General features: G+C 44.5%; 1 protein-coding gene across 6 annotated transcripts in view; it reads left to right on the top strand.

The window, feature by feature from the left end:
• The window catches only part of prdm15 (PR/SET domain 15), a 53617-nt gene that overhangs the window by 17071 nt on the left and 17995 nt on the right, over window positions 1–18551 (top strand). For 5 of the 6 annotated variants that reach the window (XM_033032528.1, XM_033032526.1, XM_033032527.1 and 2 more), the window contains 7 exons: window positions 4469–4687; window positions 5462–5594; window positions 7507–7625; window positions 10453–10547; window positions 11384–11480; window positions 14965–15132; window positions 18302–18390. In XM_033032528.1, coding sequence (XP_032888419.1) covers window positions 4469–4687; window positions 5462–5594; window positions 7507–7625; window positions 10453–10547; window positions 11384–11480; window positions 14965–15132; window positions 18302–18390 — 920 coding nt within the window. The remainder of the gene's footprint in view (window positions 1–4468; window positions 4688–5461; window positions 5595–7506; window positions 7626–10452; window positions 10548–11383; window positions 11481–14964; window positions 15133–18301; window positions 18391–18551) is intronic. The other variant, XM_033032529.1, reaches the window with a different exon arrangement.

Here is an 18551-nt window from a genome sequence, read left to right as displayed (position 1 = left end):
TTGATTGGGTTCAATAAAAACCCATAAACCATGTCCTTGGTTTCCTACCTTTTCTAGCGAATAATGAATGGCCTACATGGAGTGGATGTAGAGAGGATGTTTCCAGTAGTAGGAGAGTCTATAATCAGAGAGCACATGAAGTCTATAGGGAGGGATAGAAATGAAAGGTCCAGAATTTGTGCCAAACCTGTGTTGAATTTGGATCGGTGACCTGCACTTCTCTTTATAACCATATAACAATTACAGCACGGAAACAGGCCATCTCGACCCTTCTAGTCCGTGCCGAACACGTATTCTCCCCTAGTCCCATATACCTGCGCTCAGACCATAACCCTCCATTCCTTTTCCGTCCATATAACTATCCAATTTATTTTTAAATGATAAAAACGAACCTGCCTCCACCACCTTCACTGGAAGCTCATTCCACACAGCCACCACTCTCTGAGTAAAGAAGTTCCCCCTCATGTTACCCCTAAACTTCAGTCCCTTAATTCTCAAGTCATGTCCCCTTGTTTGAATCTTCCCTACTCTCAGTGGGAAAAGCTTATCCACGTCAACTCTGTCTATCCCTCGCATCATTTTAAAGACCTCTATCAAGTCCCCCCTTAACCTTCTGCGCTCCAAAGAATAAAGCCCTAACTTGTTCAACCTTTCTCTGTAACTTAGTTGCTGAAACCCAGGCAACATTCTAGTAAATCTCCTCTGTACTCTCTCTATTTTGTTGACGTCCTTCCTATAATTAGGCGACCAAAATTGTACACCATACTCCAGAATTGGCCTCACCAATGCCTTGTACAATTTTAACATTACATCCCAACTTCTATACTCAATGCTCTGATTTATAAAGGCCAGCACACCAAAAGCTTTCTTTACCACTCTATCTACATGAGATTCCACTTTCAGGGAACTGTGCACAGTTGTTCCCAGATCCCTCTGTTCACCTGCATTCTTCAATTCCCTACCATTTACCATGTACTTTGATTTGTCCTGCCAAGATGTAGCACCTCACACTTATCAGAATTAAACTCCATCTGCCATCTTTCAGCCCACTCTTCCAACTGGCATAAATCTCTCTGTAGACTTTGAAAATCTATTTCATTATCCACAACCCCTCCTATCTTAGTATCATCGGCATACTTACTAATCCAATTTACCACACCATCATCCAGATCATTGATGTACATGACAAACAACAGTGGACCCAACACAGATCCCTGTGGCACCCCACTAGTCACTGGCTTCCAACCTGACAAACAACCATCCACCATTACTCTCTGGCATCTCCCATTCAGCCACTGTTGAATCCATCTTGCTACTCCACCATTAATACCCAACAATTGAACCTTCTTAACCAACCTTCCGTGAGGAACCTTGTCAAAGGCCTTACTGAAGTCCATATATACAACATCCACTGCTTTACCCTCATCAATTTCCCGAGTAACCTCTTCAACAAATTCAAGAAGATTAGTCAAACACGACCTTCCAGGCACAAATCCATGTTGACTGTTCCTAATCAGACCCTGTTTATCCAGATGCTTATATATATTATCTCTAAGTATCCTTTCCATTAATTTGCCCACCACTGACGTCAAACTACCAGGTCTATAATTGCTAGGTTTACTCTTAGACCCCTTTTTAAACAATGGAACAACATGCGCAGTACGCCAATCCTCCGGCACTATTCCCGTTTCTAATGACATTTGAAATATTTCTGTCATAGCCCCTGCTATTTCTACACTAACTTCCCTCAATGTCCTAGGGAATATCCTGTCCGGGCCTGGAGACTTAATGCCACTTTTATATTTCGCAAAAGTGTCAGTACTTCCTCTTCTTTGAATCTCATAGTTTCCATAGCTACTCTACTTGTTTCCCTTACCTCACATAATTCAATATCTTTCTCCTTGGTGAATACCGAAGAAAAGAAATTGTTCAATATCTCCCCCATCTCTTTTGGCTCTGCAGATAGCTGTCCACTCTGACTCTCTAATGGACCAATTTTATCCCTCGTTATCCTTTTGCTATTAATATAGCTGTAGAAACCCTTTGGATTTACTTTCACCTTACTTGCCAAAGCAACCTCATATCTTCTTTTAGCTTTTCTAATTCCTTTCTTAAGATTCTTTTTACATTCTTTATACTCCTCAAGCACCTCATTCACTCCATGCTGCCTATAATTATTGTAGATCTCTCTCTTTTTCCGAACCAAGTGTCCAATTTCCCTTGTAAACCATGGCTCTTTCCAATTTTTACTATTTCCTTTCAACCGAACAGGGACATAAAGATTCTGTACTCTTAAAATTTCACCTTTAAATGTACTCCATTTCTCTTCCACATCTTTCCCATAAAACAAAATGTCCCAATTTACTCCTTTTAAATCCTTTCGCATCTCCTCAAAGTTAGCCTTTCTCCAATCAAAAATCTCAACCCTAGGTCCAGTTCTGACCCTCTCCATAATTATATTGAAACTAATGGTATTGTGATCACTGGTCCCGAACTGTTCCCCAACGCATACCTCTGCCACCTGACCCGTCTCATTTCCTAACAGGAGGTCCAGCACCGCCCCTTCTCTAGTAGGTACTTCTATGTATTGCTGCAAAAAACTATCCTGCACACATTTTACAAACTCCAACCCATCCAGCCCATTTACAGAATGTGTTTCCCAGTCTATGTGTGGAAAATTGAAATCTCCCACAATCACTACCTTGTGCTTACTACTAATATCTGCAATCTCCTTACAGATTTGCTCTTCCAATTCTCGCTCCCCATTTGGCGGTCTATAATACACCCCTATAAGTGTTGCTATCCCTTTCCCATTTCTCAGTTCCACCCAAATAGCCTCCCTAGACGAGCCCTCTAATATATCCTGCCAAAGCACTGCTGTAATATCTTCCCTGATAAGCAATGCAACACCTCCACCTCTTGCCCCTCCAATTCTATCACACCTGAAGCAACGAAATCCTGGAATATTTAGTTTCCAATCACAGCCCTCCTGCAACCATGTTTCACTGAACGCCACAACATCATACTTCCAGGTGTCAATCCAGGCTCTAAGTTCATCCACCTTTCTTACAATGCTCCTAGCATTAAAATATACACATTTAAGAAACCCACCCTCTCTTATTCTCTGTTTATTGTCTTTGCCAGATTACACGCAAGGCTTCATGTTTAGATGTAGTTTAAGATAGACGCACAATGCTGGGGCAACTTAGCTGGTCAGGCAGCATCTCTGGAGAATTTGAATAGTTGCTGTTTCAGGTTGAGACCCTTCTTCAGATTGAGAGTCAGGGGGAAAGAAAACCAGAGGTGTGAAAAGGTTCAGAACAAATCAGAGCCGGCGCCGATGACCAAGGAAATGTGGAGCCCACAATGATCCATTGTGGGCTGTGGTACTTGGTTTGTTGCCACTTGTACTGAGATCGAGTGAAAAGCTCTTTTTAAAGACAAATTGATGAGGCTCTGGGCCTGTACTTGCTGGAGTTTAGAGGGATGAGGGGGGGTCGTATTGAAATCTACCAAATGATGAATGGCCTATATACAGTGGATGTGGAGAAGAAGTTTCCAGTAGTAGGACAGTGTATAATCAGAGAGCACAACCTCAGAATAAAAAGACGTGCCTTTAAAATTGAGGTGAGGAGGAACTTCTTTAGCAAGAGGGTTGTGAATCTGAAATTCATTGTCACAGACAGCTAGGGAGGCCAAGTCATTGGGTAGTTTTAAAGCGGAGATTGATAGTTCTTTTCTTGATTAGTTAGAGCGTCATAGGTTACAGGAAAAAGGCAGAATGGGGTTAAGGGGGCCAAATGGATCAACCATGATTAAACGGTGGAGCAGACACAATGGGCCGAATGGCCTAATTCTGCTCCTATGTCTTATAATATTCAGAAAAGGATATCACATTTTTGATTTTGCTAAAAGAGGTATGGCATGGAAATCTAAGGAAGTTATGCTAAACCTTCATTAAACGTGCAAGTGGTGTAATTTAATTCTGATTGTCGCATTTAATGAGGAATGTGAAGACCTTAAAAAGGGTGTGGAAGACTTGTTAGAATTTATACTGTTGTGAATGTGAACTGAGTCAGGGAAGCGACTAACTGTAACTGATACTGATGACCCTCTTGCACCTTCACAGTACAGCTTCTGTGTCTTGTTTAGTTTATTGTCACATGTACCGAGGTACAGTGAAAAGCTTTTGTTCTGTGCTAACTAGTCACCAGAAAGACAATACATGATTACAATCGATCCATTTACAGTGTATAGATACATGATGAGGGAATAATGTTTAGTGCAAGGTAAAACCAGTAAAGCCCGAACAAGGATAGTCCGAGGGTCACCAAAGAAGTAAGATAGTAGTTCAAGATTGTGGTGGGATGGTTCAGTTTGCCTGATAACCTCAGCACTACCCTGACTCCGGTACCATTGCTCACTGTTTAAACGCTTTGGTTTTAAAATACAATCTTGACAACTGCAGACCATCTGATGAATCACTTGGAGCAAGTTCATGGAGTGCCTCCTCCAGTGAAAGATCCGGTTCCCGATCGAGCCGCGGAAACTCTCCTCAGCGACCCCCCAGCCGTGGTTGAGGTAGCCGCCAATCCGGAGCACAAGTCCAGAGCCAGGCGGCCTCGGAAGCCAAAGTTACGGCGGGATGACCCTGAACAGTTGCGGCCGGACTGCAATCAGAACGCAGGTTTGGACCACCTCTGTGTTTGGTACGGTGGGAAGGAAGTGTGAGCCGTGGGCATTTTGCAGTTCGTTATTGCAAAAGACGTGACTTTTTTTGTTTTAAAACGTACTTTTGGGGGGGCTCGGAAAATGACTTTAATAAGTGGAGACCTCATACCAGATCCGACCCCTCATAGAGTGAATTAAAACTGGCCAAAGGGAGGGTGGACTGCTGGGGATACGGTTGGGTTAATTGACAAAGTGCGACAAAGTAAAGTCAAGTTGCAGTCAGGATAGGCACAAAATGCTTGAGTGACTTAGTGAGTCAGGCAGCATCTCTGGAGAACATGGATAGGTGACGTTACCCACCCAAATTATCTTCTGATACTTTCTTGTACTCACTAATCAATGAATTGATTCTAAGCATTCTCCTTTACCCTAGAAATAAGGACCACAGATGCTGGTTTACAAAAGGTGGCCAGCATCTCTGGAGAAGATGGATAAGTAATTTCGCACCCGTAAACACCTCCTATCCATGTTCTCCAAAGATGCTGCCTGACCCGCTGAGTTACTCCAGTACTTTGTGTTGTCCTGTTTATTGTGGGACTCGAGCGTAAGAGCAGGTGTGGGTCAATCATTGTACTATCTTCGATTAAAATCTGTTACTGACCTCATCCAATAATAATCTTGTCAACTGTTGTCTGAAAATGTAATTATTTTGCAAGAATATCAAGATGCATTTACCTTCCGGTGAAATCGATTGCACCCCTTCTTTTGTAATTCCTGCGTTTCCTTGCAGTGTCCGAGAGTATTGTGAAAACCTCTTCAACATCGGCGCCTTTGGAAGCACCTGTGCGTGAAGGAAGAATGGGCGATTTGTTAAATTCAGGGAAGATGTTGCGAAATGGCCGTCATGTGCGCCCAAATTTGAGGCAAGTCTCAAGGATATAAATGTGTATTTGTTAAATATGTTTTAGCTCATGCAACCCTTTGGTACTGCAGCTTTCAGCAGCTTGCAAGCCCACTGAAATTGTCATTTCAGCGTAGATGCAATGAGGTTGCCTTAATGTATTAAAGGCGTTTCTGGAGGAAAGGAGAACAAGAGAATTTACGCCAGACTGGCACTGCGGCTCTGGTGGGGGACACGGTGCAGGTGGGGTGGCATCCAGGACAAAGAAGCCCAGCTCTGAAATTGGGGAAAGGCTACTATTGAGGGAAGTTCAACAGTAAAGGCTGATGTTAATATCATTCTCTCTTTCACAATTGACAGTGTGGTGGATAGAAGGGAGGCACAGTGCGCAGCGGTAGAGCTGCTGCCTTACAGTGGCAAAGACCCGGGTTCGATCCTGTATGGACTTTGTATGTTTTCTCCCGGTGCTCCAGTTTCCCCCCACACTCCAAACACATACACGTTTGTAGGTTAATTAGCTTCAGTAGAATTGTAAATTGTACCAGTATGTAGGATAGTGTTAGTGTAGTGTGCTCGTTCCATCTCAGGAACCGGGAAGCAAACAGACCCCTTAACATCACATGGTCTGGAAAACCTCTTGGGCACTGCACCAACCCTGCCTACCTCGGTGTAACACTGGATCGCACTCTCTACTATAAGGAACACGTCAAAAACACCAAATTGAAAGTTAACTCCCGAAATAACATCCTCCGGAAGCTGACCAACTCCAAATGGGGAGCCACAGCACACAGATTAAGATCTACTGCTCTGGCCCTGTGCTACACCTCTGCGGAGTATGCGTGTCCTGTTTGGGAGAGATCATCCCATGCCAAGAAACTAGACCCAGCGTTGAATAACACCTGCCGCTCAATCACTGGCTGCTTGAAGCCCACCAACATAAACAACCTGCACCTCCTCGCTGGCATTGCCCCTGCTGATGTGAGACGGGAAGTCGCCAGCCGAGTAGAGATGACCAAGGCCACCAGTGATGAACGCCACCTCCTCTACGGACGTGTACCCCCGGCCCAACGGCTGAAGTCCAGGAGAAGCTTTCTCAGCCATGTCCAGCCCCTAATAGCATCACGGGAAGAAACCAGACTCCAACTATGGACAAAAAGGCTTGAGGACGACCCCCCTCCTACTGACATGGGTATCCCTCCTTCTGAAGCCCTCCCTCCGGGCTCAGAAGCACCATGGGTCCAGTGGAAGACGCTCAACCGCCTGAGAACAGGAACAGGGCGATCAAAAGCTGCCATGGCCAGATGGGGCTATGAAACTGGCCAAACCACCTGTGAATGTGGAGAAGAGGACCATACAATGCAGCACTGCCTTGTCTGCCCCCTACTACCCAACCAGTGCAGCCCAAAGGATCTTGCAGTGTTCAATAAAAACGCAAAGGACTGTGTAAAGGAATGGGAAACTGTCATATAACCAACCAGCTTCAAAGACACGAAAAGAAGAAGAAGTGTACTGGGGATCTCTGGTCAGCACCGTCTTGGTGGGCCGAACGGCCTGTTTCCATGCAATATTTCTAAAGTCTAAACTAACTTAATATTTTTTTATTGATGGGCAGTTAGTTTAATTTAAAGATATGGCATGGAGATGGGCCCTTCGGCCCACCAAGTTCACGCCGATCGTCATATGCACGTATAGTGAGGTACAGGCACAATAAAATCTTGCTTGCAGCAGCATCACAGGCACAGAGTCGACACAAAAACAAAGTATATTTAACAAACATATCATTTATATAGAAATTATGCAAGACATTGGGGGAGGGAAAAAAAGACGCTGCAAAAATAGCACGGTCTTAGTGCAAAAATCCACATCCATCCTGCGACTGTGTACACGTTTTTATTAGCAGTGTCATTTGCTTATGGTTTGTTCTTCTCCCACAGGCCGGATACGCACAGAAAGATAGTACGACGTTCAGGTGACCTACGAGTCTACCAGTGCTACCTCTGTAACAAATACTTCAACAACAGCAGCAACCTGAAGAGACACATCCGTTCCCATGGTAACAACAATATTCTAACATCAGGCCTATTACTTATTCAGACCCTAAGGGCCTTTCTTAAAGCAGTAACTTGTTAACTGCATGATATATATATTTTTTACTAAGTGCCTAAACCTGTTGGGCCCGACCTGGAAATGCTTATACAGAAATAAATAACCGCATTTCTTGTTCCGCACATTTTATATAAATTAAAATACTTCTACCAACTTTGCCCATCTTGTTCAATAGGTTCCCTCACTGAGGTTTGGTTTAGAGTTTAGTTAAGAGATACAGCGCGGAAACAGGCCGTACGACCCACAAAGTCTGCGCCAACCAGCGATCCCCGCTCACTAACGCTATCTTATACACACGAGGAGCATTTTACAATTACCAACTAACCTACAAACCTGTACGTCTTTGGAGTGCGGGAGGAAACCCGGAGAACCCGGAGAAAACCCACGCAGGTCACGGGGAGAAGGTACAAACTCCGTACAAACAGCGCCAGTAGTCAGGATCGAACCTGAGTCTCTGGCGCTGTAAGGCAGCAACTGTACTGCTGCACCACAGTGCCCTGTGATGCTAAAGTGCTTGGTACCCTGAGTTTATGCACTTGTTCCTAAGAAACCATTTCATTGAAGGAGGAGGAACTGGTGGGTTTTGAAGTAAACCTTTCGGCACTAATCATTGGAGAGCTGTCATCAATGACAACTCTGGCTGCCTTCACTTTGTTTATTTCCTCAGCTTAAGCAGTTGGGAGAGCTTCTTGTCTACATGCCCATTCATTCCCTCCCATCACCACAAACCCCCTACTGTTACTTTCCAACCTGTTAATCTGGTTCTGGCAAATGGAAGCTTTTCACTCTTGAACATCATTTGCTCTCAGGTCACGAGCAGTGTAGAACAATAGAGTAAAACCTCTGAAATGACTCAATAAATACATTCAGACTGCAGTATCATTAGACGATTTCCCTGAAAATCTTCCTATTGCACTGTCCCTGGATCTGATAGAATGGAACGACCCATGAATCAGTCCCATATTATCAATAGTTTAGTTAGAGACTTTATTTAGATTTTTACTTTTATTTAGAGATACATTGCGGAAATAAGCCTTTCAGCCCACCGAGCCCACACAGACCAGCAATCACCGCGCACTAACACTATCCTACACACACTTGGGACAATTTACAATTTTACCAAGGCAATTAAGCTACAAAACTGTACGTCTTTGGGGTGTGGGAGAAAACTCACGCAGGTCACGGGGAAAACGTACAACTCTACTGCTGCGCTGCCATGACACCAATATTGTGGAATAAATACAGAGCCAGACACCATGTGCTCTGAAGTACCATTTCAGTTGCTGCTTTACAGCGCCAGACAACACAGGCTCGATCCTGACTGTGGGTGCAGTCTCCACAGAGTTTGTACGTTCACCCCGTGACCTGCGTAGGTTTTATCCGGGTTCCCCGATATCCTCCCACGTTCCAAAGACGTGCAGGGTTGTAGGTTAATAGGCTTCCGTAATCTTTCCTTGGTGTGTAGGATAGTTTTTGTGTACGAGGTGATTGCTAGTCGGGGTGGACTCGGTGGGCCGAAGGGCCTGTTTCTACGCTGAATCTCTAAGGTCATTTACCTATGGCACATATTGTATGACAACATAAACTTCCACCACCCTTGTTATGGTCAAGACATAATTAGGGTTAAAGATGCAACAATTTACCAATGGTGCTATTATTTTAAGATTATATTTAAGTGAATCAAGTGTTAAGTGAATGTGTACAATTACCTTTTATTGTACCTCTTTATCTGGTAAAAATTCCCATTGGGATCACTTTTATTTATTAATCCATTAATGGGAAATTGAAGGGAAGTAAAGTATTACTGTGAGCATTGTGGTCTACCATCCAACAAATGGGAAATGATCAAACCACACAGTGTGCCGTCACAGATTATTGATCTCCATATGAATACTGAACAAAATACCAACAGGGGGGCGATGCATGGCAGCCTCGCCAACAGGCTGTCTTTCTGTGTTTTTTTGTTATTTTTAAGTGCGTTTGTGTTAATGTTCTCTGATTCTGTTTTATGTGCGGGAGGGGGTCGCGGGGAAACTTTTTTTCAATCTATTACCTTGCCAGAGATGCGATTATTTTCCGGATCGTATCACTGGTCGCTCTGTGACCTAACACCATGGAGCTGGAGGTCTTGCTCGGGACTGACTTTGAGCCCCACTGCGGGGACGTGGACTTACCATGGGAGCTGATCCCTTGCCTGGGATTGCTCCAACCGCGGCCTGCGGATTTCACCATCAAGGAGCTCACGGTCTCGGGTAGAGAACCATGTCGGGAAGCTCCAAAGTTGCAGAAGGTTTCGACCAGCCCCGACCCGGGGTCAGATCGCCCGACGCGGGGAGCTGACATCCCCCCGATGCAGGAGCTTGATTGCCCCGATGCGGAGGGCCTGACAGCCGGCTACGGGAGCCAAGATCGCCCCATAAACGGAAGGCTCGAGGCCCCCGACTGCGGGAGAACAAAGCAGGGAAGAGATTGAACTTTTTTTCGCCTTCTATCACAGTGAGGAATGTGGAGGAGTCACTGTGGTGGATGTTCATGTTAAAATGTATTTTGTGTGTTCTGTTGCTTTTTAATGGTATGACTGTCTGGCGAATCAAATTCCTCGTATGTTGCAAAACATACTTGGCTAATAAAGTATGATTATGATTATAATAAAATTAATCATAGGAACCCATTAACTTTGCACTCTCACTGCTTACTGACCTAAGCTGGATTATTCTTTATAAGATCACTCTTTATCAGTTTTAAGGGTTTATTTATTTATCTTTTATCTTCAGGTGATAAACTTTACAAATGCGATGAGTGTGAGAAACAATTCAGCCGGAAGGAGAGTCTGAAACAACACGTCTCTTATAAGCACAGCAGAAATGAGGTGATAACACTGTCACTGATTGTACTTTTTATTGACAATTATAATTACAATATATATATAATTATATTTATGATTTATTGAAATTAAAGTGAGCAAACCTTGCTACAAATAACTGATGAACACGTGCTACTTGACAGCACTGTTAACATTTTCTATAACTTGGCTTACAATTATGAGTAGAGTGAATGAATGGGTGATTATTAGTGAGATTGGATTTGTCCTGCTTCTTGTGGACAATTTTTCACATCTATTCATCACCCACGCTGTCAACTGCATTCTCCACCATTCCATGATCAACACCCCGTTTCCTACACCAGTGCCGGGACAATGGCCGGTAAGGTCCTCTTCCAATATGATAATCGGGAGTCCTTCAGCAAATAACTAGAGGGCGAGTCTAGGACCAGAGGCCATAGCCTCAGAATCAAAGGATGTTCCTTTAGGAAGGAGAAGAGGAGGAGTTTCTTGAGTCAGAGGGTGGTGAATCTGTGGAATTCATCGCCACAGAAGGCTGTGGTGGCCAAGTCAATGGATATTTGTACGGCAGAGGTAGATAGATTCTTGATTAGTACGGGTGTCAGGGATTATGGGAGGAGGCAGGAGAATGAAGTTAAGAGGGAAAGATAGATCAGCCATGATTGAATGGCGGGGTAGACTTGATGGGCCAAATGGCCTAATTCTGCTCCTCGAACTTATGGACAATTATTACACCAATTATTAAACTGTGGCTTTTACCAGCTGTGTTTACCATGTGTTACTTTGTAAGGTGAATCTTGCCCATTTTGCACCCAATTATGTATGACACCAGTTATTAAGCTGTAATTGTTGTTGCTCCCTAGGTGGATGACAGCTACATGTTCCAGTGTTCCACGTGTCTAAAAGCTTTCCGCATCAGAACAGCGCTGGAGTTTCACAACTGTCGAACAGGTAAAAGAGGTAAATTTGCTGTCAGTGGAAGTGGCAGCCCTGTTAAGGGCTGTGTTCGTGTGTATCAGTTTTTTGTATCTTTGGCTTCCGTTAAATTAGCATTAGTCCTCCCAGACTTAGAGGCGCTGACGATACCTGCAGCATAATTACATGGCCAGGCTGACATCGGCTGACTCAATGCAAACCAGCAAAACCAAACATGGGTGGTTTTGCAGATAAGGAAGGTGCTTGTGAAAGATTGCAGCAGGATTTGGATTGATTGGCCAGGTGGGTTGAGGAATGGTTGATGGAATTTAATATAGATAATTGTGAGGTGTTGCAATTTGGGATGTCTAACAAGGGCAGGGCCTACACATTGAATGGGAGGCCTCTGGGGAGTGTTGTAGAGCACAGGGATCTAGGAGTACAGGTGCATGGTTCCTTGAAGGTCGCATCACAGGTAGATTAGGTGGTCAAATAGGCTTTTGGAACATTGGCCTTCATCAGTCAGAGTATTGAGTATCGAAGTTGGGAGGTCATGTTGCAGTTGTATAAGACAATGGTGAGACCGCATTTAGAATATTGTGTTCAGTTCTGGGCACCATGTTATAGGAAAAATATTGTCAAGCTTGAAAGGGTTAAAAAAAGATTTACAAGGATGTTGCCAGGACTGGAGGGTGGGAGCTATAGGGAGAGGTTGAGTAGGCTGGGTCTCTATTCCTTGGAGCGCAGGAGGATGAGGGGTGATCTTATAGAGGTATACAAAATCATGAGAGGAATAGATCGGGTAGATGCACAGAGTCTCTTGCCCAGAGTAGGTGAATTGAGGACCAGATGACACTTGTTTAAGGTGAAGGGGAAAAGATTTAATAGAAATCTGAGGGGTAACATTTTCATACAAAGGGTGAAGGATGTATGGTACAAGCTGCCAGAGGTGGTAGTTGAGGCTGGGACTATCCCAAGGTTTAAAAAAAAGTTAGACAGGCACATGGATAGGACAGGTTTGGAGGGATATGGACCAAGCGCAGGCAGGTGGGACTAGTGTAGCTGGGACATGTTGGCTGGTGTGGGTGAGTTGGGTCGAAGGGCCTGTTTCCACACTGTATCACTGTGACTAACACAAGTTGGGATTTTGCTAGTCAGGATTCTTAATGTTACAGTAAGGTTTAAAACTTGGATATATCCTATGAAGAAAACATGCCCACTTTTGCATCTTTTGCACATATTCACAGGAGATGTTATTCCCTTTATTCTGCATCTGTACACTGTAGACAGCTTGATTGTAATCATGTATAGTCTTTCCGCTGACTGGTTAGCATGCAACAAAAAAGGTTTTCACAGAATAGTAAAAAGCTTGGATAGAGTGGATGTGGAGAGGATGTTTCCACTAGTGGGAGTGTCTTGGACGAGAGGTCATAGCCTCAGAATTAAAGGCCCTTCTTTTAGGAAGGAGACGAGGAGGAATTTCTTTAGTGAATCTGTTGAATTTTTTGCCAGAGAAGGCTGCGGAGGACAAGTAGATATTTTTACGGCAGAGATCGATAGATCCTTGACTAGTACGAGTGTCAGAAGTTATGGGAAAGAGGCAGGAGAATGGAGTTCAGAGGGAGAGATAGATCAGCCATGATTGAATGGCGGAGAAAACTGGCTGGGCCGAATGGCCTAATTCTGCTCGTATCACATGATCTTATGTACCTCGGTACACCTGACAACATGCAAAACTAAACTCCTGCAAAGGTCCTTTCTGTTTTTGAAGAGGACCTCTCCGCTCAACTGCATGTTAGATGGTTCTGTGTTGGCAAGATCTTGCCAATCGAACCACTTGAGTTGATTGATGCTTAATTAAATTCATCGTTGTAAAAAAAGAAGTTGCGTTGCCCGAAGTGAAAACAGCATTGATTACACATAAAAGATAGAATCTCATTGACTGAGACAACATGCAAGAAGAAGCTGGAAAAATAATGCACTCAAGAAGAAATGCTAAAATTACCAAGGAAATAACGAATTATAAATAAATTACTACAGAGCAATAAAGAAAAAGACATAAGATAGCATAAAATGATCCGAATAATCTAGCAAAATGGGAATACAGTGTGGGATCGGTCTGTTTCTGTGCAGTATCTCTCTCTGACTTAATAAAACTAAACCGTGGGTTACTCTAGAATTAATGTAGCTCGATAAGTTCCTGAAGTTACAGGGCTTTGGAGAAAAGATGTGGCAGTAATTGTGCAGCTCTTCCAGTGTGCAAGTCCACCTCCGATTTTCCGGCACCCCCTTTAATCCAGCCAAAATTACGAGATCACACTTGAAATCCCCCCGCAGATATTCCCCCGAAAATATGGCGCCTAGGTCGGGTGCGGCGGATAATTTCGACCTCAGTGGCAGTTCCGCGGTGGATCGGCAGGTCGAATTTGCCCTCTGCGGCCGGGACTCTGGAGCTCCGGCCCGGTCAGAGCCGGAAGATCCATTCCCATAACTAACCTCCAAAGCCGAGTTTGCGAGACGACATCTCGGCTCCTCAGCTGCCCGGACAGACAGTTCCGTTACTGTTGGACTCCTCCCGGAGGCCGTGACCTCTGTTGGTCCGGAAAAACGGATTATCCAGAAAGCCTCTGGACCCAGGCGTGCCGGAAAATCAGGGTCGGACCCCCATCCACATCAACAGGACGGAGGTGGAACGTGTTTCCAGCTTCAGGTTCCCGGGGGTCAACATCTCCGATGACCTCTCTTGGACCCGCAATACCTCAAATCTGGTCAAGAAGGCTCACCAGCATCTCTTCTTCCTGAGGACACTGAAGAAGGTCCATCTGTCCCCTCAGATTCTGGTGAACTTCTACCGCTGCACCATCGAGAGCATCCTTACCAACTGTATCACAGTATGGTATGGCAACTGCTCTGTCTCCGACCGGAAAGTACTGCAGAGGGTGGTGAAAATTGCCCAACGCATCACCGGTTCCTCGCTCCCCTCCATTGAGTCTGTCCAAAGCAAGCGTTGTCTGCGGAGGGCGCTCAGCATCGCCAAGGACTGCTCTCACCCCAACCACAGACTGTTTACCCTCCTACCATCCGGGAGGCGCTACAGGTCTCTCCGTTGCCGGACCAGCAGGTCCAGGAACAGCTTCTTCCCTGCGGCTGTCACACTACTCAACACTGTACCTCGGTGACTGCCAATCACCCCCCCCCCCCCCCCCCCCCGGACACTCCTCCCACAGGAAAAACACTATGACTGTATGCATGTAAATAGATTTATTTATTGAAATCATATTCTATGTCGCTCTTCCAGGGAGATGCTAACTGCATTTCGTTGTCTCTGTACTGTACACTGACAATGACAATTAAAGTTGAATCTGAATCTGAATCTACTACCCTAGACATAGTAGGGTGAAGTGATGTCTATGGGCCATGCTTTTCTGTGACTCTGTAATTATGGACAGTTAATAACAGTGCTGCAATCTTCCTTGCTGCCAAATCTTTCCCCTTCCTGCATTTTGCATGTGATGTGTTTATTTTCTAGACGACAAAACATTCCAGTGCGATATGTGCTTCAGATTCTTCTCGACGAACAGCAACCTATCGAAGCACAAGAAGAAACATGGCGACAAGAAGTTCTCCTGCGATACCTGCGGGAAAATGTTCTACCGGAAGGACGTGATGTTGGACCACCAGAGACGGCACACCGAAGGCACGTTGCAACGTTTTAAGACAAAACAAATCTCCCTAATAGATCCCTTTGGCTTCTGAGGCAGGAAAGTTGCTTTGTTCAACAGGAAACTTATGAAGTTGCACGCTACTTTTTAGTTTAGTTTAGAGAAACAGTGTAGAAACAGGCCCTTCGGCCCACCGAGTCCGCACCGACCAGCGATCCCTGCAACATTACTACACATTATCCTACACACTCTAGGGCCAATTTTTAACATTTATACCAAGCCAATTAACCGTCTTTCAAGTGCAGGAGGAAACTGAAGATCTCAGAGAAAACCCACGCTGGTCACGAGGAGAACGTACAAACTCAGTACAGACAAGCACCCGTAGTCGGGATCGAATCGGGTTCTCTGGCGCTGTAAGGCAGGAGCCCTCTCTCACCGCCACCCTGCCGCCAAATGTTCACACAAGTAGTGAAGTCTTCTGATAAATTCCTGTGCTCACTAATCAATAGATTGATTCTAAGCATTCTCCTTTACTCTGGAAACGAGGAACTGCAGATGCTGGGTTTAAAAAAAAAAAAACCCCCCAATGTGCTGGAGTAACTCAGCGGGTCAGGCGGTATCTCTGGAGAACATGGATGGGTGACGTGTCGCACCCGAAACGCCTCCTATCCACGTTCTCCAAAGATGCTGCCTGAACCGCTGAGTTACTCCAGCACTTTGTGTTGTCCTGTATATTGTGGGACTCAAACATAGGAGCAGGAATGGGTCAATCATTGGCTTATCTTCAATTAAAATCTGTTACTGACCTCATCCAATAATAATCTTATCAACTATTGTTTGAAAATCTAATTATTTTGCAAGAATATCAATAAACCTTTTTGGAAATTCCAATTACTTTTTTAAAAGCTTTTGCATGAAAAAGTGTCTCTTGATTTTCTTCCTGGTTTTCTCACTTGATTTTATGTACTCCGAGAAAGTAAATTCCCTGTATTGACCCTTTAAGACTAATTCGTTTAATAGGTTTTGAGCGATATGGGCCTAATACAAGCAGGTGGGACTAGTTACGATATATATTAATGATTTGGACGAGGGAATTGAATGCAACATCTCCAAGTTTGCGGATGACACGAAGCTGGGGGGCAGTGTTAGCTGTGAGGAGGATGCTAGGAGGCTGTAAGGTGACTTGGATAGGCTGGGTGAGTGGGCAAATGCATGGCAGATGCAGTATAATGTGGATAAATGTGAGGTTATCCACTTTGGTGGCAAAAACAGGAAAGTAGATTATTATCTGAATGGTGGCCAATTAGGAAATGGGGAGATGCAACGAGACTTGGGTGTCATGGTACACCAGTCATTAAAAGTAGGCATGCAGGTGCAGCAGGCAGTGAAGAAGGCGAATGGTATGTTAGCATTCATAGCAAAAGGATTTGAGTATAGGAGCAGGGAGGTTCTACTGCATTTGTACAGGGTCTTGGTGAGACCACACCTGGAGTATTGCGTACAGTTTTGGTCTCCTAATCTGAGGAAAGACATTCTTGCCATAGAGGGAGTACAGAGAAGGTTCACCAGACTGATTCCTGGGATGTCAGGACTTTCATATGAAGAAAGACTGGATAGACTCGGTTTGTACTCGCTAGAATTTAGAAGATTGAGGGGGGATCTTATAGAAACGTACAAAATTCTTAAGGGGTTGGACAGGCTAGATGCAGGAAGATTGTTCCCGATGTTGGGGAAGTCCAGAACAAGGGGTCACAGTTTAAGGATAAAGGGGAAATCTTTTAGGACCGAGATGAGGAAAACTTTTTTCACACAGAGAGTGGTGAATCTGTGGAATTCTCTCCCGCAGAAGTTAGTTGAGGCCAGTTCATTGGCTATATTTAAGAGGGAGTTAGATGTGGCCCTTGTGGCTAAAGGGATCAGGGGGTATGGAGAGAAGGCAGGTACAGGATACTGAGTTGGATGATCAGCCATGATCATATTGAATGGCGGTGCAGGCTCGAAGGGCCGAATGGCCTACTCCTGCACCTATTTTCTATGTTTCTAGTGCAGATGGGACATGCTGGTTGGCTTGGGCAACTTGGGCAGAAGGGCCTGTTTCCATGCTGTATGACTCTAATGGTTGTGACTTATTGGTAAGGCCGTGACGTTCTTTCCAAAGAGCGACCCCATGGTACTGAATGGGTAATTAGTGGAGGCATTGGGTGTGGTAAGTTATTTGTGCCCATGTTTCAGGTCTGCCATAACTCTCATCATGTAATTTAGCTACACTATACACTAAGAATGAATGAATGAATGAATGAATAAGTTTATTGGCCAAGTATTCACATACAAGGAATTTGCCCTGGTGATCCGCCCACAAGTGACAACATGACATCCAGTGACAGTTAGGAATGACACATAAAACATTCGACATTAATAATAAAACATTGATTAAACATGTTATTTAAATAAAATACCAGCGGCACGGTGGCACGGCGGTAAAGTTGCTGCCTTACAGCGCCAGAGACCGGGTTTGATCCTGACTGCGGGTGCTGTCTGTATGGAGTCTATGTTTTCCCCGTGACAGCGTGGGTATTCGGCCAGGTGCTTCGGTTTCCTCCCACACTCCAAAGACGTGCAGATTTCTGGTTAATTTGGTTTTCATAAAAATAGTAAATTGTCCCTAGTGTCTCGGACAGTATTAATAGTCTACGGGGATCGCTGGTCGGCGTGGACTCGGTTGGCCAAAGGGGCTGTTTCCGCACTGTAACTTTAAACTAAACTAAACTATTCTTTTGATTACATCTCCTAAACGCGCCTACTTTCTGACCACACCATGCAGCTGCCGATTTGTAAAGTGTGGCATTTTTGAGCTGTTTTACTGCCGTGTTTTAACCAAATCTATGCAACGTGGGAAAAAAATAGGTGCAGGAGTAGGCCATTTGGCCCTTCGAGCGTGCACCGCCATTCAATATGATCAATATGATCATGGCTGATCATCCAAAATCAGTTACCCCGTTACTGCTTTTCCCCCATATCCCTTGATTCTGTTAGCCCTAATGTTAGAATGTACCCTTGTCACCGTTCCAGCTACTAGTTATAATCTATCATTGGATTTCACCGCTCCGTACTTGGGCTCTGTACAGGATTATTAGTACCTGGTGTGTGGTAATTTGGGGTTTCGTCATTATATTTTCCAGTAATGTTTTATCTATTTTTAACCAGGTGGAAAACGTGTGAAAAAAGATGGAAGTGTGAGCAATGGAATAGTGAAGAACAAAAAGGAACCATCGGCATGCCCTGTCTGTGGAAAGGTGTGAGCAGTGATGGCACTTGAAGGCCATTGTGCACATCGTGAAGCTTCGGAAACCGAGGGCTTGATAGAAGTTTATAAAAATAATGATAGGCATAGTTAGGGCCTTTTTCGTAGGGTGGAAATGTCAGATACTAGAGCTCACAGATTTAACATGAGGGG

Source organism: Amblyraja radiata, chromosome 14 (genome assembly GCF_010909765.2).
Source record: "Amblyraja radiata isolate CabotCenter1 chromosome 14, sAmbRad1.1.pri, whole genome shotgun sequence".
NCBI lineage: Eukaryota > Metazoa > Chordata > Chondrichthyes > Rajiformes > Rajidae > Amblyraja > Amblyraja radiata.
This window is presented reverse-complemented; position numbering and strand designations above follow the sequence as displayed.